This window comes from Cheilinus undulatus, linkage group 21, assembly GCF_018320785.1.
Source record: "Cheilinus undulatus linkage group 21, ASM1832078v1, whole genome shotgun sequence".
In the NCBI taxonomy this organism is placed as follows: Eukaryota; Metazoa; Chordata; class Actinopteri; order Labriformes; family Labridae; genus Cheilinus; species Cheilinus undulatus.
In genome coordinates, this window is record NC_054885.1 from 6,982,065 (window position 1) to 7,007,300 (window position 25,236).

The window sequence follows — 25,236 nt, forward strand, 5'->3', positions numbered from 1 at the left end:
CCCTGACAAGCTGTACTATTACTTATCTACAGCCAATATTGAGTAAAGTTTTTGCTAATGCGTTGTTCTTGTTTCTTTAAAGTTCCCAATTTACTCTAAAGAGCAGCAAAAGACAAACTTGAAGCTTTACTCCTTTCTTTCTCATCTTCAATCTTACATTTGAAGTGCTACTGCATCTCACCGAGTAGAGATGCTGTGAAATGAAGACAGACTCTGTGGTCCTGCTGTAGTAGCTCTCTCAAGGCCCCAGGGGAACACCTCAGCACCCCACTGATACCAGACAGAACAAATGATTTCCTCACTGCCTGTTAAACAAAGACAAAGGGAGGCATAAAAGAGGGAATACATAGAGGAGTGTGACTCAACCCTGCTCAACCAAAAAGCCGAATTGTTGAAAAATACCTCTGCAAGAGGCACAATCTAGGTGGTGAAAATGGCAAAAAAAAAAAAAACAGCTTGAAGTGGCAATAAAAATAAGTTAAAGGTGGCTAACATGGTCAAAAAGCAGCAAAAATTGGGAGAAAAGGTGGTAAGAAAGTAGCAGAAATGGGTGAGAAGTGACAAAAAATGAGTTACAGGTGGCAAAAAAATGGTCCAAAAGTGGCAAAAACATGGGAAAAAAGAGTGAAAAGTGACTAAAATGGCCAAAAAGCAGTCAAGAGTGGCAAAAATGGGCATAAAAGAGAAAACAAGTGGTATTAAATGGTAAAATGTAGCTGAAATGGGCAAAAAAAAAATGTGAAAAAGGGCAAAAATAGGATAAAAGTGGCAAAAACCAAGTGGTACTTAATGACAGAGGGAAGTTTCACTGGGCAAAAAATGATGAAAAGAGACAAAATGGGATAAAAGTGGCAAATTGGAAAAAACAAGAGGCAAAAATGGGGGAAAAGGAAACAAGTGGTATTTAACGGCTTTAGGTTGCTTACATGGGTGAAAAGGGGCAAAAAATGGGGGCAATGACAGAAAAGTTTCACTTTTTTAAGGTTTTCTGGGGGAATAACATTTAAAATTAAGACATCCGAGAGCCACAAATAATCACAAAAGAGCCAAACATTGAGTATCACTGACATAGAGCCTGTGTATCATGAGAAATAGGGTTGCGTACTTGGCGTTCACAGTTACCCTTCTCTCATGAATTTAAATAAATGTTTATATTCAGACGGGAAAATTCCTCTCTTAATCTGTGTCTATCTAGCCAAGATAATCTTCAATATGTACTCAACTTATTTTTTTCTGTTAGATGTATATTAAATTAATGGAGACAGCATTATTTCAAAACACTTGTAATGATGACTTACCAAATTTTGATAACTTCCCAGTGCTCAAATAGCTAACATGTTAACTACTATATCAAAACTACTGTCTTTAATTGAGGTTTTGATTTCAAAAATCATGCAGCACGTTTTAACATCACAATAAATGAACAAATCCTAATTTGTTAAGACACTTACCCTCCTCAGCCTCTCTTACTACAACCACAGCTACTTCTGGTTAATTATAGACAGTATACAAGCTCACTCTTTAGCAACTCCGACCCACTTTCAAGATTATTAGCAAAAAAAATAAACACAGCATAGCAGAAGAGCATTTTTACATGGCTTACTAAATGACCTCAAATATAAAATGCATATTCCTCACCGCAGTTTCATCACTCTGGATCATCTCGATGACACAGGCCACACAGAGCAGCAGGCCGCCACCCTCTGCGGGCCCCAGCCTGCCGCTCCATTTAGGGTCATGTCTGAAGTGGATCTTTTCATAGATAATATCCCAGCTTGACATTTTAGTTGTTCCAAATATTCCGACAAATGTGCTCAAAAGGCACAAGTATGTTCTGTACGTTGTTTTGTCCACGCTAGTGAACAAACGGGTGAGTAAAACGAACTTCTGGTGTTAGCTAGTCTTTAGCATATCTAGCTGCAAACTCAACGCTAGTTAGCTAACAAGCTAGTTAGCTTATTAGCATCAATTCACAGCTACACTCCTCGTTTTTCTTTCTTTCTAAAGATTTGCTGCTGTGTTTACAACGTAGTTACCTTCAAATAAGTATAGTCAGTCCAGTAGACCAATCAATAAAATAACAACTATAGAGCACAAAAACCGCAGCATTCACAGCAAAGAATAAAAGTGAGCCTTATTTTCGCGCCTTTTTTTTCTATTAAAACTTTATTGAACTCAAATACATAAACAGATATAATGACATGGAGGCAGAGCGCTGAAAATGACAAAGAATTATGCACAAAACTCCTTATTTAAAATGATGTAACTAGTAATATATGGTCTATTTACATTATAATAAGGCACCAATTCAGTATTTAATGATTTGGTCCCTTTTATCTTTATTGTTTTCTGTTGTATTTTGTTTTCGTTATTGTGTTTGAAAGTGTATTTAATGGTATTTTAAATCTGCCAACTTTTTCAAATTTGGTACCCTGAGTTTTGAATCATATTTCTGCCTGTGCGTTCAAAAGACGAATTTAAAGTGCTTCCTATTTTACCCTCAATAGCAAATAGACACTTTATAAAAATAAATAGGGGTGTATAACATTGTAGGTCATTCATTTGAGCCAATACCGATATTTATATTGCTGTGGAGAGTGTTTGCCCCCCTCATGCTTTATTATTTTTATGCGTTTTTCCCACTTTAAAGCTCTAGATCATCAAACCATTTTTAATATAGCCAAAGTAAATACAATATGTTGTTTTTAAATTATGATTTTATTTATTAAGGTAAAAAACCCGCACCCAGGCCTGATTACTGCCAGACCTGTTGAAACAAGAGATCACTTAAATAGTATCTGTCTGACAAGCTGTTTCTGAGGCTTTGGGACTCCAGCAAACCATGGTGAGAACCATTATCCACAAATGGAGACAACTTCCAAAAGTGTTGAATCTTCCGAGCAGTGGCTGGCCGGCCAAAATTACTCCAACAGTGCGTAGATGGCTTATACAGTAGGTCGTAAAAGTACCCAAAACAACATTTAATGACCTGCAGCCCTCACTTGACTTAGTTATGGTCATTGTTCGTGATTCAACAACAAGATACACTGGGGAAAAAATGGCATCCATGGGAGAGTTCCAAGGCCAAAACCACTGCTGTCCAAAAAGAAAACAAAGGCTCGTTTCACATTTGGTAAAAATATCCTGATGATCCACAGTACTTCTGGGCAAATATTTTGTGGCCTGACGAGGCAAAAGTTAAACATTTACTGTTACATCTGGCTTAAAAATAACACAGCATTTGATCAGAGGACATCATACTAACAGTCAAACATAGTCTGCTTTGCTGCTTCAGGACCTCGGACACTTGCTAAAACTGATGGAACCATGGATTCTGCTCTCTACCAGGAAATCCTGAGGGAGAATGTCAAGCCATCAGTTTGTGGCCTGAAGTTCAAGCACACTTGGATTATGTAGCAAGACAGTGATCTGAAACAAAACAGGAAGTCCACCTCTGAATGGTTTAGAAGACAAAATGGAGGTTTTAGAATTGTCTTGTCAAAGTCAGGACTTGAATCTGATGCTGTGGCATGACTTTAAACAGGCCGTTCATGCCGGAAAAACCTCCAATGTGGCTGAATTTAAACAGTTCTGCACAGAAGAGTGGGCCAAAATTCCTTCACAGTGACGTGAAAGACTAATTGCCACTTATCACAAATGCTTCATACAGTTGTATACTGTGCTGATACTGATATCATGTCTATGATTTCATGCATCCCTCATTATTCTAGTTTAAATGCAAATTAGTGTAACTTTAAATGGAAAGGAATTACCATCAGATTTCCTCTGCAATATTTCTCTTTATTTTTGTAGCAATTAAATTGATGTTTGTAGGAAAGAGAAGACAACAAAATAGTTTGGTAATGTCTCAAAATAACCATAATGGGTGTATCTTAAATTTGCTCTATGTGCCTGTTTTCTCCTCTTGTTGTTGCAGCTCTGCAGGTGATGTTGATTGAGGTGTACCTGGCCTTAGATGCTTAAAAGCCCTGGAGCAAGCAGACTTATGGAGAGAGAGGCTTTTAATGGGGGATGCTGTGTCTTGTGCCTCTCATACAAGGATTTGTAAGTTGTTTTTTTTAATAAAACATACTTTAAAGACTTACCTCTCATCATTTATTGGACCATAAAATCACATTTACACTTTCTGATAGATGATGTGAGCAAAATCTACCTGCTACCAAGTGAAATCTATAGGTTTTGCAGTATCAGCAGTCTTTTAATCTCTAGAGCAGGCTTCTAAGTTAGTCATTTATTGTCATTGCATTGTAAAAATGCAACAAAATTACATGATAAATTCTGAAGTGATTAAGTTAGCTTAATAATCTTAAAACAGCATCAAAGTATCTGTTAATTCTTGCAAGAAATGACAGGGCTTAATGTTATGTTGTAAGTTTCCTGTTAAGTAGTTTTTTCCACTATCATTTTGCAATTAAAGCCACAGTTTGGTTATCACCATGACAACAAAGGGTAACTGTTCCAATGATAGGAGTGCGGGGGAGGGTTATCAAGCACTACCACCATGTCAATTTATTATCTCTCCACTTCTTAGCTCAAGTTCACAGCACATCAAAGTAATGCATGACACCAAGTGCAGCCAGCTCTGCCTCGGTGTGAGCGTTTGTGTGAAGATTAGCGCGCACAGACATGTGCAGCAGGCAATCTTTCATAGTGCATGATGTGTTTCTTTTGACAAATCTGCAGCGCTCCAAAAACATATTAAAATCTAAGTGTACCATGTTAGTGACTGCAGGAGCTGGTAAAAGCCTTGTTTGGCTGATTGAAAAGAGGAGCAGGTGGAAAATATTTGTTTTTAAAGTAATTTGTGTAGAGACAGGAGTGAAATCCATCAGCTTTACAGGTTTATTGGCTCCTGAGAGACACAGAGAGCCCTTCTCATCGCTCAGGTTGTACCAAATGCATATCTGTCAATTTTATTGGACAACTATTTCACACTGACAATTCTTCAGGGGCCAATATAACAACACAAATGGACGCAGGTTCTGTCTCAGCGTAAGAGTAGATGCTACATGCACGTATTTTCCACACTGTAGCTAGGCCATTCTTTTTCTCATTTGGCTTGATGTATCTTGAACCACTTCCTGTGTACAGCTCCCACACATGCAACATGTACACAGATCACTTTGCATTCTGAAACAATTCAAGCAGGAATAAATAAAGCAGATTTCCTTCTGAATTTAATGTACTATTCACTTGCACAGCCCGCAGCAGCCGTCACTGTGGGCGAGAGCTGTTCTAAACAGAGCTCCTTACCTCTTACTGTGACTAACCACAACATCACTGTGATCGTGTGTTTGTTTCCATTGGTGATGACATTAACAGGTCATGCTAAAGAAAGTGGTTTTCTTCTGTAAGGTAAAGGTAAAGGCGACTGTGTGGTCTGTCTCGCGTTGTTTGATGAATCAGGCAACAAACTCACTTTTGGCACCAACAGGCTCTTTATCTGAAACAACAGAAGCATATCATGTATTTCAAAACTGCACAAGGGCAGTGTATTGTCGAGTAGCTAAGATCAATGTAGCAGTATATGTACCTGATTACAGCAGAAACATAGAAGACCTCTCAGTGCCAGTCTTTTAATAAGCTCCAAATATGCTAAAATACACAAAAAATTTAGATAACTCTTGGTTTATATTGTAGGGATCAATAGTGAAGCAAAGCTACAGTTTACCTAGAAAAGCATGACAACATGGTGAGCCTAAATTGTTCATTAACAAATCAGTATTGTCACAGAAATGTTTGGTATCACTTTTGATGATTCCCACCTGATAAGAAGTACATTCACCTGTTGAAGAACTTTGGCACAATCAGGACTTCTTCAAGGGGTGGTCGCCTGGCCAAACTGAGGAATTTGGGGAGAACGGCCTTACTAAGCAAGGTGACCAAGAACCTCATGGTCACTCTGACTGAGCTCCAGAAATCCTGTGTGAAGATGGGACAAAGTTCCAGAAGGACGGATGCCTCTACTCAATGCAAAACAAATGAAAGCCCACCTGAAGTTGCAAAACAGCACCTGAAAGGCTCTGAGACTGTGGGAAACAAGATTCTCTAGTCTGATGAAAGCAAGTTTGCCCTCAAATCAAGCATTAAATGTGGAGGAAACCAGGCAGCGCTTATCACCTGTCCAATACCATCCCTACAGTGAAGCATGGTGGTGGCAGCATCATGCTGTGGGGGTGTTTATCAGCGGGAAGGACTCAGAGACTGGTCAGGGTTCCAGGCAAACTCCAGCCCATTGCTTAAATTGAACAAAAACACTGGACACTCGTCTGAATTAAGGTTGCTTTTATGTGCTTAAAAGCATTTTTAAAATGGCAAAGTCTTTGTGTCTATATCAGTGTTATTCAACCCTGGTGGACCAAAGAGCCAGATTGTTGAAAAATACCTATGCAATAGCCACAATTGAAGTGGTGAAAAAAATGGCTTAAAGTGGCAATAAAACTAAGTAAAAGATGGCAAAAACGGTCAAAAAGTGGCAAAAATTGGTGAAAAAGGGCAAAGTAGGCATAAAAGTGATGAGAAGTGACAATATAATGAGTTACAAGTGGCAGGACATGGTCAAAAAGCAGTAAAAAAACTGTCAAAAAAGAGTGAAAAGTGACTCAAATGGGCTAAAAGCAGCAAAGAGTGGCAAAATAGAAAAAAGTGTAATTTAATGGTAAATGGCAGCTTAATTGGGTCTGACGTGGCAAAAAGAGGGAAACTGTAAATTGCAAAAAGCAGGATACAAAAGGCCAAAACTGGTGAAAAGGGGCAAAAACAGAATAAAAGTGGCAAAAATTGGCAGACGTGGCAAAAAGAGGGCCAAAAGCAGCAAAAATTGATTAAAAGGGGCAAACAATTGCAAATAAAATGGAAATATACATACGAAAAATAAAGGTTGACAATTAAGTTTGACAATTGGAGCCTATTGTATAACTGGAGATACAAACTGAATCATGTGACCTGCAATGGGTAATTTTTTAGGCCAAAGTTTCCCTTTTTTATGGTTTTCTGGGTGAATTATATTTCAAATTAAGACAGAAAGGAGCCACAAATCATCACAAAGAGCCATGTGTTGAGTATCACTGATCTGTATGATTATTTTAATGTTGTATAGTCACAACTTACAGAAACTTAACATTACTACTAAAATATGTTGCAGAAACAGAGTGAGCAATGGAAAAAAAATACACATTACTGCAATATTTGATAAATGAAGTGTACAGGCAGTATTTTGGGATCAAATTTAGTGATGGACAACATGGCAGCCCTAATTTTGTATTTTGTTGTTGTATTTTATTAGTTTGTTACTTATTATTATGTGCAGAGGATTGATATATTTTGTCATTTCTGATTTTATGCTCTCCATACGTGACAAATCTCCCTATAGGGTCAAACAGGTTTTTATTAATTCATCCTTTCATTCATTTCCAAGGTGAGTATTTCCCCAGCATCTTCATGGTTATTTTAGGCTTCTGATTCTATGATATAGTTTATTTTATATCCCATTTATATTTAGTATTAACCGCTTTAAATGAAAAAATGTATTTCACTTCTGTAGTTATAACTCTAGTGTGACGATTTCTCGACTCTTCGTTTCTGCTGAGCAAAGTAGGAAGAGGGCGGAGTGTCGTGTGCGTGTTTGTGCGCGTGCGCGCCTGTGTGTTAGCTTTAGTAACTCATTCTGGTTTAACTTTCAGGTGAGCTTCACACAGAGATGGGAAACCCTGACGCCAGTGAAATGGATTACATTTGAACAAAACAAGAATAAAAAGCGCCTGGAAACTACCTGTTGAGGACGGAAGTGTTGACTGACGGTAAGGAAAAAGTCCAAACTTAGTCTTAAGTTGATGTAACGACGTATTTTGTCAAAGCGCAATAATATAGATGTAAGCATAGCTTCATTTGGCGCCGTAATTTCAACTTTAATATGTGAACGTTTTGGCGTTTTTCACCTGCTCCAAGTCTAAAGAGTCTACTTTTCATAGTTTCACACGCCTGTGGAATTCCTGTTACAGCATAACTGAGCTCATTGCTTTTCAATATTCCACATTTTGTGTGATTTAAGCGCCTCTTGGCTCTCTGTAGCGCGTAGAAACTTTGTGTGACTGAAGCTGCAGGCTCACATTTAACCATGCATGCTGAAACATTCATTTGCAGCACTTATTTAGCCTTTGCCTATTTCTGTCACTGAAAATCTCATTAGACACCAAGCTGGAGTGTGCAGAATGATTTTTTTACTGGAAACAAACTTTTTTAATCATGTAAAATAGCTTTTTAAAGTGATGGCATTTATAGCCAATTTACAGAAGTAATTTTAGTGCTTTATTTCCCGGGGGGGGATTGAAATATTTTCCATCCACTGCTGAACTTTAAAGCCTCAGCATTTAGCAGAAAGACAAAACAGAAAATGAACTCTGCAGATATAAACCATGCTCTGCTCTCAGTCTGGGCCACCATACTGACAAAAAATGACCACATACTGATAAAAGGAGATGCAGCAAAACCACAAGGGTCAGCAGAAGTTGTTTTTACAGTGCCTTACTGACTCTATACTCTATAACTCTTCCTCTTTAAGCTGCAAAACTAGCAAAGTTTGTAAAATAGGGATCTCACCAGCTCTTAATAGGTCTCAATAAGCGTTGGAATTCATATTTAAGATGTCAAAAAAGTTAGAAAATATGAAAAAAACATCTTCGTTTGAAGCCATAATTGAGACATATTGAATATATTTCCACTTATGCTTCTGTATCTAGTCAATAATGACCCATTTTCCTGCTGCAGTTTCTCAGAGATTTGTCAGTGTAAGATGACTGAAAGTTTAAGTGCTCCATAAATGGTATAGGACCCCTCTGGCAAAAATATTCTTACAAGTCTAAGGGGTAGATTTAAAAAGGTTACAAGATTGTCAGAAAATGTGAATGGTTTGATGCTGTCTAGTATATATTCAATTAATTTCAGTTTTTGGTGGTGAATGTTAAAGAGCTTCAAGTGTAAAAGGGGAATTACTCTACAGCTTCAGCCTACAACTTTTGGGTCAGTTAGGTCCTTAAGGTGGAGTCGGTCTCTCTGGATGGAGACGGCCAGGATAGCTCAGGATGGAGAGAAAGGGAGCCTGTGATGTGTCCCTCTGTGTCTCTGAAGAAAGGAACTGCTTTGCATAATGGTTTAAATAGAGCTAATACAAAAAGGCTTAAGGACTTTTTGTATATATGTGAATATTTTGAAGACTTTTTTGTCACATATTGATTTTTTTTCACATTTTACTCCCCAAGAGATGGGAGAAACAGTTAATCATTATTGTTTACTGTGTGTGTAAACTCAAGTTAAATTCAAATGACATTGCTGCAACACACATACTCTTGAAGCCCACGTTGTCCTTAAAAAAAGGATGCTTAGAGCTTTACTGTGCACCACCAAGTTTTACAAACTCCTTAAGACGGTAAGTCGAGGGGACACAAAATAGCTATAAAGAAATTAGGGTTTAAATTTGTTATTGAGCAAATTCACAAACTTCAATCCTTAAAGCACACTTGAAAGTTTAATGAATGATAATGAATGAAGAAAAAGACCAGGTTAATCTATTAGACCTGATCTTACCCGTGCCTCTTCAGCTGATGTCTGTCTAGCCTCACTCGTTGAGAAAACCTATCTCTTACTAGAGATCCAGATCATTTGGCTCAGCTCAGTAGAGCTGGTTGTTTGGCTCTCAAAAAACTCTTCATTTGGTACCAGTTAGGCTTTTTAACTGTGGATTAAATAACGATAAAGCATGGAGGAAAGGAAACTGACATTCAAACATGAGCTAAGTTCAGCAGATCACATTAAAGAGTCGTTTCATAGAACGGGCTCATTTGTGAACAGCACATCATGCATCCATAGCTCAGCCCACAAGATTTTTCTAATTGATAATGTGTCATAGTTTTGATTTAAAGCATGTTTGTGACAAAATTAGGATTTTTTTATATGTTGAAGGAGCTCAGCTAGCCTCTTAGCTCTGTAGAAGAGTCCTCTAGACTCTTTTCTCCCTTTACCTGTCTAGATGAAGCTACGAGGTCTGCAGGACTGAGTAAGTTGTGATATTGATCACCTCCACGCCAGGTAAATCGAAATGACAGCTTTTTCTTGACCAATGCTTTGGGAGCTGCACATTGAAATAAACTTGAATAAAATTAATATTTTTGTCTAATTAACATATGATTGTAAAAATATTATTTCCTTCCAAAATGAACGGAACTTTTAGCCTTTAATAGTGAGTCAGTCCCTCGATCAGTCAGCCACAACGGGGTGATTGAGATATTTTAGATATTTTAGCTGCACATTTTTGAAGCTCCCAGTTTGTCTACCACTGAGTTCGATGCTAATATGCTGTTTTTTTATTGGCCAAAAACACATAAAGGAAACAGATCTTCTGTAAAGATTCTCAGAGGGGGAAATTGCACTCTCAAAGAGCCTTATGAGGAAAACTGATGTGAAAAACTGCAGCTTTAATCAAGATAACAATAATAAGTACGTGTTTTCCATTTCAAATTACAGAAATACCAGTGTGCTTCTGTTTGTAATGTTTTAAGGTTTTATTTAAACATCAAGAAAAAGGTTAAAGAAAAGTATGACATATTTTGGCCCTTTGAAATTTTCTGAATTTAATAATCCTCTGGGGGCTGGATGGGAAGCTGTGGGGGGCCTGATGTGGGCCCTGGCCTCCAGTTGATGATCACTGGTGCAGCGATTGTAGTCAGTGTATGTAGAAATATCCTGATGTTAATTGCAGTGCAGAGGTCCATTTAGAGCTTTAAAGTACTAACTTTCCTCCCTTCACATTCATTCGTAATGACTTTCCTCTTCTTCCCGATCCCCATTGGACATTCATGCATCATCAGAATCATGTGACTGCAGTGAACCTACTGCAAATCACAACATTGTCTCAGTGTCATCGCATTCGCACAGTATTACCAAATCGTGCAGCACTACTTGGTTGGTAGAGCTGCCTATGCAGGGGCAAAAGCCAAAAAGACAGTTAAAATAAGAAAAAAATCAATGTTATGTTGGAAGATTTAAAAAAATTGCAGATCCTCATTTATATTTTAACTCCAAATTCCTGCACAAAAATGCTGACATCATATGGCAGAAATGTTGCTTGTATAATTGTGCAATTTAGAGCACGTGCAGGAGTTTGCCTGCAATTATGCTGATCAAAACTAGATTATTATCCATTATTTGGCACATATAGGACTTCTGTTTTTTTGTTGCAGGTCTGTAGCACCACATTTAAAATAACACCCCATTATGTAATAATGTAATACATTTTCAATTCATTATGTAATAACGCCGCATTTTGTAAGCCACTAAGCGGTTAGGGTTAGGGCAAGGTAGTAGGGTAAGTTATACCCTGGAGCCCACCTTACGTCCTAGGTTAAGGTTAGGTGTTTAGTCTAGAGCCCTGAAGGGGGGTTAGGTTTCAGCATAAGTCACTGAGCAGTTAGAGTTAGGGCAAGGTAGTTGGGTAGGGCATACCTTGGAGCCCACTCTAAGTCCTATGGTTAGGGTTATTACATAATGGGGTGTTATTACATGATGTGGCGCTACAAGGTCAATAGAAACAGGCACTGATTGTTCAATTTTTGCTTGAATCACATCTCGTGACAAAGCTGAATAAAGATATGTACAGGTACATCTCAAAAAATTAGAAAGTCATGAAAAAGTTCATGCCGCATTGATGCAGTAATTCATGCAGAAGGAGGCCCAACCAAGTATTGAGTGCACAGAAATGTACATACTTTTCAGAAGCCTTACATTTCTATTTAAAATATCCTTTTTTCATTGGTCTTATGTAATATCCTTTTTTCCTGAGACACTGAGTTTTGGGTTTTGGTTATCTGTAAGCCATAATCATCAACATTTCAAGAAATAAAGGCTACAAATTCAGTAATGTGTATACAAGCTGTGAAGAAGAATTACTTTCCTGTAGGTATTTAAAGTTTTGAATACGATTATTTGATGTGTAGAAACCCCAACAAACCTTTATTCCTCCCCCCCAGGTGTTTTGCCATCTTTGCACCGTCAAACAGCGAAGCTAATCTCCTCTCTCAACTGTTCCATCAGCACTTTCCACTCCTGATGTAAGACATAATAAACAAACATGGGAACCAATAACAATGACAGGTATTACCCCTATACAGTAATCCTGCATCCCAGCATGTAGACAGTGCAGGTACTGTTAACACTCTGAGCCACACAGCGAGGTAGCAGCTTTGTATTCTTTTTATTCTGTCCTCAGCTCGCACCGAGGGAGGATCTGCTTTCACACGAGGATAGTGAGCCACTCAGAACAGCTTGAGTCAACTTGTTAGACACAAAAGTGAAAAGAAACTCTGAAATCCAAGCCCTCTTAGTGTTCGGAGAGAGAAAGATGATGAAGTTTGTGGAGTCCTCATCACAAAGATGGTTTTCAGATATGAATGCTCGGGGAACACAAACCAAAGCAAGTCACTACAAAATGTGAAAAGAAAAAGAGGCATTGTGAAGGAAAAGAGGACTTGAATAGAAAAGGGAGAGAAAGCAGGCAGGCTGCATTTTGCCTCAAGTGTTGAAAATAAAATTATGGAGATTTCCAAGCACAAAAATGAGCGATTGTGACATTAAAACAGCAATGGATTTGATAAAGAACCATAATTACTGCAGTGGTGATGATGGATTTTTGAACTTCAAGGAGATTCATATTTATTATCAGGACGTGATTTTAGCTCCTCTTCATGAGATTACTTCTCTTCACTCCATTAGATTGATAGCACAGTCTCTATTGTGTGCTTAGACTCTATTCAGAGTAAACCCATGCCTTACAAAAGAGTGTAAAAAGAAGAACAGAAGGGAGAATACTGTAAAACGTCCTATAAATGCCCATTCTAATTTAAGGCCTAGTCCCTTTTACAAGCCTGGAGTTGCTGCAGGTTTTGGTAAATAAATGAAGGGGGTTGGTTAGAGCTGCCTATGGGTTAGGAGTGGAGATGGCTGTGGATCAAAAGGCAACAAGACACAGCTAAAACAACAAATACTCTGTGATCCATAATTCCTCGGCAATTACATTAACAGGAGTTATTTCCTGTCTCCACAGTGCAGCAGGTTTGCAAAGCAGATGAGGTTTTCATCACCATTGTAGATACTCTCATACCTAGTGATACAGCATGTTTGAAAATGAGCTGTTTAAGGATGAAAAAGTACCTAAAGTTCTGTTTTTAATCTAAAAAGAGAGCACTATTGTGCAACAATATGAGGAGCCAAAGGAAACCTTCCAAGATTGTCAGATTTGACAATGAATCTTATCAAGAATACAATCTGATATGACAGGATACTATTCATAGCTTTTGTGTCATGTCACACTCATTAAATCATCCTCTAGTGGTTGAAGAAAGCTTCCTACTGCTGTACGCTACAAATAAAGTCTTAGTAGTGATGCCATTAACACCTAGAAGTTGGTGCCAAACAGCCATCAACTATCTGACTCAAAATATGACCTATTTAACGCAATGAGCCCCAAGCTTCATAACCATTGTGTCGCCTGGACTTATTGTCTCAAAAAAGTAAAACATCAAACCTGCGATGCACAGACAAGCTTTAAACATCCTTTTTTATTTCAGGATAACCTGGGGGTTAAGAATATGTGTGCTGCAGTAATGTTACTGGAATTTAGAAAAATTATGGGACTATAATGACAAGATTTTTATGTGTGGCACACAGTGAACAATAATGACTAAGACTTTTTTTTTTTGCACAAACTTGTCTTCTCATCTCTTGAGGACCAAAGAGTGGGAAAAATAATAATTCTGTGACAAAAAGTCTTGAATTGGCGGTTCCTGTCTGCAGTGACACAGAGGGCAGCATCACAGGCTCTCTGTCTCTTCTTCTCTTCATTTTGAGCTATTCAGGCTGTCTTAAAGACATGCACAGTTTGGCAAAGCAAAACACCACAACTGACCAGCATGTCATTGGTTGTCACAGCCCATGTGAAATCCATTGTTGGAGAGCAGTATGGTGGCTAATGCTAAGCTAGTGGCAGCAGTGAATGAAAAAATGGATCTAAAAATGAAAAAAAGATATTCAATATCAGTTACTGGTAGGGCTGGGCAATTGATCGACAATTAGATTAAATTGCAGTTTGACCTGCTGCAATTGTCAAAACGCAGACAGTGCAATGTTTTCTTTTTTTTACCCTGAAATGTGTCAAAATACCGATTTGATACAACTTTTTTGCAGCAGAAATTTCCTGCTCTACACAATGTGCTTGTATATAATTGTTTTCCAAAGTAGTTTAGTAAAATCCTACTTGTCTGGTTGGTGAATATGATTTTCTTAATAAAAATGAGAATAACATGAAAAAATTATTGTCCCTTCAGTATAGCAATCGGTGTCAAATTTGCTATATGAGCCAAAATCACAATATGACTTTTTTTGTCATCCCTAGTTTGATTTATCTAGTTTTTCTTTGGTTATAATATAGAATAATTTATTGCTTATTTTTGTTAAATAATACAAAAGATGAGGAACCTGTTGGGGGAGAAAATGGCAAGATTATTAGATTATTTTCTCAAATCATTCAGCCCTAGTTACTTGTGTGTTTATTCTTTAAATGCCCCGGAAAGTCACCCAAGTTCTAGGCTTGCTAGAACAGGGGTTGTGATCCTCTTGGGGGTCGCAAGACACTGACCCGCAACTTCCACATGGAACATCTGCGCCACAGTGCCACGGTTTTGCTCCGATCTAGGGCGAGCGACCCCACTGGAAGCGTGTGTAGTGCGCTGCGCCACGGCAGGCAGAGGTCACGGGAGTACTGTGAGTTCACGCAGGAATAGTTGGTCAACAGCAGATTATTTTACCTTTTGAGGTTAATTGTTCATCCATTCTAGTGCAAGTCCATGATATTATTGCTTCGCCATTGGGTGAGTACATTAAGAAGTTAAAAGGTTAATGTTTGCTTAAAGGATCTGTGGTTTTATGTAAAAATTTTTTGGCTAAATGTCCTCAAAAGTTTACATTTTCTCATCAATGGTGGCGTTGTAGCTCTGTGACCCACTGACCTCTCAGTGACCCTTTGCTCTCGCTGCAGGATGAGACGTGATGTTGATATAGTGGTGATTTATGATCGGAAGTCCATGCATTGTGTTGTGTACGCTTTTGACTTCCTGTTTGGAGCTTTCTGATCGACAAGAATTGATGAAGTTTGGCAGTGGCCAGCGCTCAAAATAGACCTGTAGCATATCTCCAACAAAGCACAGTGGAGTGGCGATTCAGGGACTGATGCTGGACTGGGGGGGAAGTCGAACTGCTCTGATAGACTAGAGAGGGAGCAATTTGCATGGCAAATCATGGTGCAGACGCTGTTTGTGGAAATTGCAGATGAGAAGGGGTCAGCAGATGCCATCCAAAGATGCATACAATTAGTCAAATGTGGAATAAACATTCTCATTTGCCGACATTTATGCTGAAATCATCAAATCTAATATCCAAAACTGGAGGTTTTTCTCAGCAACAGACTTCACAGGTATGTGAGACCAATATAAACTTGTCTCAAAGGGGTAAAATATGTGCCCTCTAAAAGCAAGAAATGACCTGGTATTGGTTGTGTAGGACGTCTGATTTTGTTGCAGTGGTATCAAGTTGATATCTTTGACTTTTACTATAATCATATCAGTGTTACTCTAGTATTGTGAACAACAATAGAAAGCTAAAAATAAAGATTTGTAAAAAAATTATTTATTGATGTACTAATTTGTAAACAGTTGATTTTTCTTTGTGGTGTAAACTTAGAAATATCAGAGTCTCACTGTGCTTGGGTTTAGTTTAAAAATAAGTAAAGGCATGGTCATTTTATAGACCAAAGGAAATGAAAGTCGAGGCTATTAATTGATTTTTTGTAGTAAGAGGCACAAAAATAAATGGCTTTTTTATTTGCAGACATTGTAACTGTTATTCATTTATCCACCCACAGAACAGAAGTGTTAAAGTCTGCAGAAAATTGCCTCTCCTGTAAAAGAAACTGAGAGCTTCTCTCTTGTTTCCTGTTTTTCTCCCTTATCCAGGTGTCTAATGACGTCCATCCTTTCTGCTCCTGTTCTTCTTCTTTTCTGTTTAAGATGTCACTTTTCTCCTCCTGTCTTCCCTCTGTATTGCTCTTATTTTAGGCTAAAGATCGTAATCTTTCTTTCCATGAGCTAACCTTTCTTTCTAAAGACTTTCCTCAGCTCTCCCCTCTCTTCCTGTTCTCTTCTCTTTTCTGCCATGTCTGTATCCATGAGGAATCCTCCCCAGCGCCGGCGCTCTCTGGGTCCCGTCTCGCCTAAACGCATATATAGAAACCTGTCCGTCAGACTGAGGGGTGGAGAGTCATCTGTTGCCGGGGAGACTGACACGCCCAAACACCTCAGCAAGTCTGCAGATGCTGTAAGAGAATTTTTTAGTGGTCACTTTGTGTCAAATGCTTTCCTGCCCTCTGGCTGGGTTTCCTTTTTAAATTCTCAGTCAGACACCCTGTGCTGACTCAGTTACTATCACTGCATTATCCAAGGGGAGAGTGCTGCTCTGATTTATGATAAGATTTATGTGCCCTATATTGTTGTCTCGTCCAGTGCCTCTTTCTTTTTGCAGCAGCCTCAGAAAATGAAAACTCTTCTACTCTGTGATCTCTCTCCCTCTGTATTCCCCCCTCATTCTGCGCCCTCTCCCCTGCTCCCCATTAGTACATGTCCCTGTGGGAGGCAGTGGAAAATGAAGATACTCTGGCCGTGCAAAGCCTGCTGTCCAGAGACCACACCAACTGTGGGGGAGGAGGGGGAAGCATGTGGGAGAGAGGAGAGAAGAAGACCAAGGACTGGGAGCGAGAGAGGGAGAAAGGGGTGAACCGAGTGAGCGATCAAGGCCTGGTCCCCCTAGACGTGGCTGCGCTTACCCACAATTCCCCTCTTCTGCATGTGTTGGCGAAGGCAGGAGCAAGACATAACCCTGTTTGTGAGTGTTATCTTTTTTTTGCTTTAATCCAATGAAAATTATGTTCTGAATTTGTTTCTTTCTAAGGTTGTCAGAATTTTTTATGTTTTACAAACCATATGTCCATAAAAAAAGAATATCTGTCAATGACCAATCAGTATGACAGGATGCAATGCAATGCAAGAAGACATGATATAATAAAATTAGATATAATGCAATATAGTATGATACATTTGGAAATGATGGGATAGGAGAGGTTACCATTCAATAGCATATGACACGGTACAGTATGATATGATACAATTCAGTAGTATACAGTACAGCAGGATAAAATATGATATGATAGAATGCAAAGTAGAGATGTTTCCATACATGTTTTCCTTCCCAATATGATTCCAATACCAAGGTTTTGAGTATCAGCCAGTAACAAGTACCAGTCTGATACCAGTGTGAACTTTCTGGACTGCCCGTGCAGACTAGCACATTATTTTAGACCTTTATTTGACTTAGACTATGACTCAACAAAAAGAATCATAATGTACAGCTTCTCTGTGACTCTAAAGTTGCTATTGGCTCACAAGGGGTAAACAATATGACGCTTAGCATTCAAGTTAGCGGTAAAAGCTTTTCGTAATTGGATTAAAATAGATAAAAAGGCGTTCAATATTGGGTTTACTGGTGTGGATTAAATCATTATAGTCCCGGAAAGTCACATGAGTTCCAGCCTCGCTGAAAATGCTGCCACACGAGATTCAAAGGCATCGATCGTGCCAATGGGAAAGTACAACTGCTAGCTTCAAGAGGAAAAACAAGAAAGAGGCAGCGATTTATGGTTCAAAAGTTATTTAACTTTTGATAAGCTGTGTCACTTCTTGTCATGTACAACAGCACTGGTCTGGAAGAACCACTGGTCTGAAAAACTGTCACACAGCCACTATTCTTGCTGCATCAACAGGTCCTTTGGTTCTTCTTCGCTGCTCTAAAAACGGTAGCTCGTGCATACAATATCTTCCAGCATCGAAGAAGAAATGATTTCCGATTTCTAGAGCTAACATTTAGCATGGCTAGTTAAACCAAACGGTATTGGAAGGGTGCATAAACCCTTGTACTTGCTGATACCAATACCTGCATTTTAAGCAGTATTGGACGTGTTTCCGATACTGGTATCAGGATGGGAACAACTCTGGGACTCATGAGACGATACAGTACAATATCATTTAGGAGCATTCAGCACAGTAGGATACAAATCAATACAATACGACATGGCAGGCTACGATCAACACTTGGCATTGAGCTTGAGTTGCTGTTGTTTCTAAACTCTTCCACATTCTAATAATATCACTTACAGTGGAATATCCTGCAAGGATGACATTTCATAAAATGTCTCATTGCTAAGGTGCCATCCATCACAGTACCACGCTTGAAGTCACAGATCTCTTCAGAACGACCCATTTAGGCTTACAAATGTTTGCAAATGGAGACCGCATGGCTAGGTGCAGACCTGTGGTAATGTGTCTGATTGAAACACCTGAATTCAGTAATTAACAGGTGTGGCTGATGTTTCAACATTATGTTTCATCTCCACCATCAGCTCTGTCATTATAACTATTGATTAACCGGCTGCTCACCATACTCAGCAGCTGTGACCATCACACGCTGCAGCACACACCTGGACTTTTAAGGTATAAATGATCCACATGTCTGTGCTGTTAACAGGCCGCAGCCTAATAAATGAGAACCGGGACATCCTGCTGATAGGGGAGAAACTACTTAAGATTTACCTCACTTCACTGAGCATCAGCCTGTGTAATAGCAGTGTCACCTGTGGGTTTTTACATGCAGTAGATACACAGACTCTGTATGTGCAGCGGTTGGTTCTCTGACTTGTGATGGGTATAGCAAATAAACCTTTCTTGTAGATTCATAAAACAAGAAAGCTCATGTTTGTATTGCTCCACACAGTGCAGAAGAGTAGCAGTATGAAGTGCCTCATGTACTGTAACTAACACTGCACGGTCTGCAATGTGACTATGTGCATGCACGCATCACCATCACAGCTGTAAACCACACATACCATATGACACCATGCAATGTGACACGATCGAATAACTTATGATATGATCACCAACACATTGGCGATGTACAATTTTTAGTGGTTACAAAAAAGATGTTTTACAATATTCAATGCCTCAGGCTCCTTTTTTGTTTGCAGTGGTATCAAATACATTTGGATGTCTTTCATTTTTACTAATATCATAATAGAGTTTATTATTCCAATATTGTAACAACTGTTGCTCTTTATTTTGCTCCATCTTCTCAATTATTTCTGCTCTCAGTGTGCCGACCAGCAGAGTGGGAGCTGAAGCTGGATTCTCTGGTGTCACTTGCGGAGAAACGAGTGGAAGAGAAGAAGAAGGAGTTGTTAAAGAAAGCAGGGACGGGACCTCAGGCACAGGCTGACGTCCACAGACACATCCGCCTGTGGAGCCTCAGGCTGCAGCTGTACTGCCGGATGAGAGAGAACTTTCAAAACACAGGTCAGTGGTCTGGGGTCAGTCTGTGGCATTTAATAGACTACAGCTCTGGACACAAATAGGTCACAGGCCCTTTTTATTCCCCGTCTTTTCTTGCTTGAGATAAATGAAATTTTCTGTCCTCTATGAACTCCATCACAACAAAGTACAACTTCATTTTTCCCATCTTTCCCCTGCAGAACCCCTCCATCACTTCTGACCCAATCTCAGCATTCCTCCCCTGCTGTGTGAAAACAATATCTGTTTTCACTGACTTGATGATCACTGACTTTTTGTAGTTCAAGTAAAGCAAGCATACCATGGCTTACACCCAATAGTTTATTTTCTGTGCACTGCATTTCTTACAGTGCAATTAAAATTTTAGGAGTGAGCATATGTTCAGATTAGAAGCATAGTGGAGTTTGTAAAACAAACACGGTCATTTCTTCTTTCCATTCCCCAGTAGAGGGCCAGTTCATCTATGTCTGGTGAGGCTGAGTTAACCGTAAATATTAAGTTAAACAGAGGCGTCAATCTGGATTACTACAACAATATCAACCTGGATTTTCTTTTATTTTTGGATGGCTGCGCACTAGAAAATTTTCTTGTTTTAACCAACATGGGAGACTGGGGATTTAGGGATAGTTTCAAATGTTTTTTGACATTATAAGTCTCCAAATGTGCATGCTAGAGGATTTAACCAGACCATGAAATCCCACACTAACTGTTTGTAGCAGAGATTTCACCACCATGATTCCACAGACATGAGATCTCACAGAAACTTGTGTGATTATTCATGACTTTGAAAGAAAAAACGAACATGGTGGATGCTCAGTGTTGTCAGCTGGCAATGCTCCACTCGACCATTCCAGGTCTGCTAGCTTATTGCACCTGCTATTTCCCACTACTGCAGTTATTTTGTTGGGGGCAGCCTGATCTGGAATCAGAAACATCAAACATCAGACTGAGGAGGCTCTGACTGAATGTAAAGCAGTAAATACACAGTATTGACACCAGACTTGAGTTGTATTTTGACAAATACTCAGCAAAAATATCAGGCCTGAAATCATCAGTGTTTAGCCAGCTGTAACAATAACAGGTCTTCAGTTTGCTGAGCATTATCCTGCAGATTTGTAAACATGCGTTCGATGGATTGGCCAGATTCCATGTCTGTCAGCAGGCATGTCCATCTTGCAAAGCTTCAATCTGAACTGCTTGCTCCAGATGAATGGCCATAATTTGACATGCCAGATGGACTGTTTCATATCTCCATTGCGTTGCAGTCATCTGGGAAAGCTCTCATTGAAAACATTTAGGAAGAGAAGGACTTTTCTCAGAAGACATTCACACTTCAGCTATATGACAGGCTAGGGTTGCCATAGTGTTTGAATGGTTGAGGTTATTGGTGGCTTAATTTCATGCTGGGAGATGTGCAAATATATCTTATATTATTACTTTTATTATTACTTTTATTTATCAAGGACCATGTACAGAAAAAAACATTAAACTCATCAGAGTAGAGATGCTCTGCACCAGATTATAGCTTTCTAGCTAATTTCCATCTAAAGTCCCTGTGGCAGGCAAAAGAGAAAATAAGGTATAGATATGAAGTGCATTTACAGTACAGAAAGTGTATAAAAGCATAGAAAAATAAATTTTGTTCATAGAAAGTGCATACATTCAATTTTAGTGCAAAGACAAAGATTTAAAACATCTGGTATCTGGTAAGAGAAGCTTTGGGTGTGGCTCTTTGCTCTTGTTTGGTTAAAAAAGTGGTTGAGGTCTGATTAAACTGTTGCTTTATTTAAGCTACATCCAAGGTAATGGCTACTGGCTTAGAGTACAACTCAATCCCCCGTAACGATCCCAAACTCATTCTTAAGCAGGCTGGCAGAAGAGCAAAACCGTCTTTTCATCATGAAAAGCATTCTTTACCTTTTTTTCTGTGCCTTTACATGACACTGATTGATCAGAATCATTTTGGTTCAGCACAAACAATGTGGATTGAATTTATCTGATGATGGGCATGGTTTCTGGCTCATCCAATTGCTATGCAAGATTAGATTGACCAGACCAATCAGTGTCATTTGAGTTGGAGTAACTACAGGCATGGTTTAGTTGATCTTTGCCATTGGGGATTGGTATGCCAAGGCTGCCGCCTTCACCTGCACCGTGCCACCATGCCCGTCCCTCCTGCAGATGTATTGCTCCCTTCGGGGGGGGGGGGGGGTGAGTCTCTGCCTCAGGTGAAGGAGTTCAAGTATATTGGGGTCAGCGTCACTTCAGGCAATAGGCTGCACCATTGTAGTTGAGATGTTTGAGAGCAGATTGTTCGCTGCCCTTACGTGCAAATATCTGCTCATTTGGAAAAATAAATCATTGTCAGATCACTGCTGATAGCCGTGCCAATGGAAGTAAAGATGTCATTACCATTATTTGTGTTTTTGCTCTCCATATTGGCTATTTTTCCCGCCGATACCTGATTAGTTGCTGCTTCTTACTGCAAAAGTGCTACAGACAGAAACTTGAACATACTGAACAGTTAAAAACAGATTATACATTTTATATAGAACCTGTAAATAGAGGTCACGTCTTACCTGACCACACTGATCCATTTTTTGACAGTTTTCCAATTTGTACCCTTATCTGCTGGCCTCTTCAAACTCTCCCTCCAGCCTTTTTCCACTCATCTTAAATTCACTACATTGACTTGTCATCAACCTCTCCAAATACTCCCATGCCCTACACCCTCTCTTCAAACTTCTTGTAGCTTCTTATATCAAAATTCAAAGCCTGGGAGGTGGAGGATGTGTAGAAATCCACACCTTTAATTCCCCAAATGCCCAGGGGCTTTAGGGCAACTTGTGTTACACCAAATTGTGTCTCCTAGCTTTATTTTCCTTGCACCTACCTGCTAGAGTCATCTTTCCTCTGGCTCTCCATTCTCGAGAAATATAATTTTTTTATGATTATGTAATTACTTTAATTGCTCTGCATAAAAATCTTATTTTATGTCTATTTCCAGCACTTTGAGCTCTTTTCTTTGACTCTTGTATAACCACCGTGTTATTATAAGGGCAAGAAGGCACATGCTCTTCTTTGTGCATCATGATTAAACTCTCTATTGGGACAAATCTCACTAGAAAGGAATTTTAGATAAAAGCCAAAAATGTAAAATATTGATCTGCTTTGCCCCAAGGCCTTTGACTAAATCTATTCACTCTTGGTCGTGGTGGGGTTCACAATCACACTGCAGAAATTCACGTTAAGCAGGACTAAAGCTGAAGTTACTGTTGTAATAGTTACAATTTAGTAGTTCACTTTCACTAATTTTGTTTGTATGGAATCAGGTAAGAATGCAGGCTTTGCTAAAGAGCAGTGTAACAGTTGAGGTCAAGGATATCAATGACTAAAATATAGATATGAAAAAGATACACTTGTAAACCTCTTTATTAGGCACACCTGTTCAAAGCTAATTAATGCATATATCTAATCAGCCAATTGCAAAGCCCCAACCAAGGAATTTAGGCTTGTCCACATGCTCAAAACAAACTACAAAAGTTCAACCTGGGCGTTAGAATGGGGAAGAAAGGTGATTTAAGTGACTTTGAGTGTTGCAAGTGCTTTTCTGAACATCTTTCTATACCCTTATACGTGGCTTTTGCCATACATGCGGACTCTGCCTCTGAACTATCATCCGTCGCCTTTGTCGTTTGTTCAAAATTATCAAGGCAACCACTGTAGATGTGACCATAACCGTACCAAAACACAACAGGTTTTGAGCATCCAGCTTTCTTGCAGCAGTGCCTTGCAAGATGGGATTTTACCAGAATTACGAGGCCGCCAAAACTCCCTTCAGTGGAAACACATTCAAAGCACAATTGCACTTAGTCAAAATTGAAGAAATATCACTTTTTTTTTTTTTTTTTTGCAAAAATTGTAACGGACAGGCAGCTACTGATCTAAAGCAGTGATTTTCAAACATTACTTGCTCAAGGCACACCACAAATCAAGGCAAATTCTAGGCAAATCTAGGCAAACCATCTTCATATCCTTGCAAAACAATATCTTTAGTTTTAAATCCACAATGCACAGCTAGACATACCTCACTCCACCACTGAGAACAACTTAATTACATAAATACATGCTAAAATTCCTGTTTTGCAGCCTAAATTGTAGCCATACCATCCTTAGTCACAGATGTTGATTCAAGCAAATCTGCTGATTGCTGATTTAGACCAGTGGTTCTCAAATGGTGTGGCTGTGCCTTGGGAACACAACCATACCTGATTAAAATGACTTTACAAAACCTAAGAAACTTTTCCATATGTTTGCACTGGTATTTTTGGATCTATCAGTTGTTAAGATAACCACTTTTAAAACTCACCATATCATGAAGTGTCATAAAATTCAAAACTAGACCACCTCTTAGAAAGCAATTTTTTTCTGCAGTATTTTGTGCATTTTCTCACTGTGCCTTTATTTAGTGTGCACATATTTTGGAGAATTTGGTGTTAAAATGACTATAAACAGGTACTAAGAAGGTTGGATTGGGCTACAGCAGATTGCTTGAATAAACAACTGTGACTAGGACTGGTATGGGTAAAATTAAGGCTGCAAAAATTTAAACATTTGTTTCTGTAATTTAATTGTTCATAATGCTGGAGTGAGACATGTCTAGTTGTGCATTGTGCTTCAAACATGCATCATACTACAACTAAAGATGGGATTTTACATGGGCGTGAGGATGGCGTGCCTTGAGCCAAAAATGTTTGAAAATCACTGATCTAGAGATCTAAAGATGACAGAGAATAACCTGGAGAAAAGAGAAAATGTCAGATGAGCAGCAGTTCTGAGTTAAAACGCCTTGCCGATGACAGAGGTCAAAGGTGAATGACCAGGCAGTAACTCCAGTAACCCCTTGTTACAACCGAGGTGTGCAGAAAAGCATCAGACCTTGAAGCAGATTGGCTACAGCAGCAGAAGATCACATCATGTGTCACTCCCGTCAGGTTAAAACAGGAAAGTGAGGCTAGAAATCACACAGGGTCACCAGAACTGGACAACAGATGGATGGAAAACATTGCTTGATCTGATGAGTCTCAATTTCTGCTTCAAGGTCGAACGGTTGGGTCAGAATCTGAGTTAAAAAAAATGAAAATTTGCCAGACTGCCAACAACTTCAAAGCTAGTAAAATCACCTTCTATTATAGTCTGATGTTTGGTTTGAGCAGACTTTCTTGACTATGTCTACATGCCTAAATACAGATGTACCTAATAAAGTGGTCCCTGAGTGTATATTACATAAGAAAGAGCTTTGCTGAGTCTGTTTACTGTGCATTGATTAACTCTAGAGCTCATTTTAAATATTTTCTGTCTGAATGTCTCACCAGAGCTTCCAGGGCCTCCCAGTCACGTGTCCATAGTGGTGACCAGCTCTTCGTCTCTGTTTCTGACTATCAAGGAGCCTGAAGGGAACAACATTGGGCTCATCAGCCGATATAGAGGTATGTGAAGGGGGAAAAAACTGTTTTATATATTATTTGTGTGATTTTACTCAAGTTAAAAGTTCTGGAAGGTACAGTCTTCGCTCACAAAATTTGCTGTTGCTGTTGGGTGTTCTTGTAAATGAGATTATTTATCTCAATGAGGTTTTCCTGGTTAAACAAATCTAAATAAGCAAATAATTCTTCAATATAAACAACCCTTCCAAAAACAGCTTTAAACGTCTGGATGAACCAGG

General features: G+C 39.0%; 2 protein-coding genes across 3 annotated transcripts in view; one reads left to right on the forward strand and one right to left on the reverse strand.

Annotated features, from left to right (window-relative positions):
* Positions 1–1,783, reverse strand: part of LOC121529509 (meiosis inhibitor protein 1) — a 141,991-nt gene extending 140,208 nt beyond the window's left edge. The window contains exons 1-2 of the mRNA XM_041817425.1: positions 1,639–1,783; positions 182–305 (exon numbers count right to left, since the gene is read on the reverse strand). Of these exons, the coding sequence (XP_041673359.1) occupies positions 182–305; positions 1,639–1,782 (268 nt within the window). The 5' untranslated portion in view covers position 1,783. The remainder of the gene's footprint in view (positions 1–181; positions 306–1,638) is intronic.
* Positions 1,784–1,794: 11 nt separating this feature from the next.
* LOC121529508 (ankyrin repeat and fibronectin type-III domain-containing protein 1-like) overlaps positions 1,795–25,236 on the forward strand; it is a 58,537-nt gene continuing 35,095 nt past the window's right edge. Inside the window, exons 1-7 of one of the 2 annotated variants that reach the window (XM_041817423.1) lie at positions 1,795–1,870; positions 3,938–4,065; positions 7,704–7,820; positions 16,077–16,437; positions 16,734–17,001; positions 19,317–19,517; positions 24,887–25,000. In XM_041817423.1, the coding sequence (XP_041673357.1) occupies positions 16,276–16,437; positions 16,734–17,001; positions 19,317–19,517; positions 24,887–25,000 (745 nt within the window). In that variant the 5' untranslated portion in view covers positions 1,795–1,870; positions 3,938–4,065; positions 7,704–7,820; positions 16,077–16,275. Of the gene's footprint in view, positions 1,871–3,937; positions 4,066–7,685; positions 7,821–16,076; positions 16,438–16,733; positions 17,002–19,316; positions 19,518–24,886; positions 25,001–25,236 lie in introns of those variants that run through there. The other variant, XM_041817424.1, reaches the window with a different exon arrangement.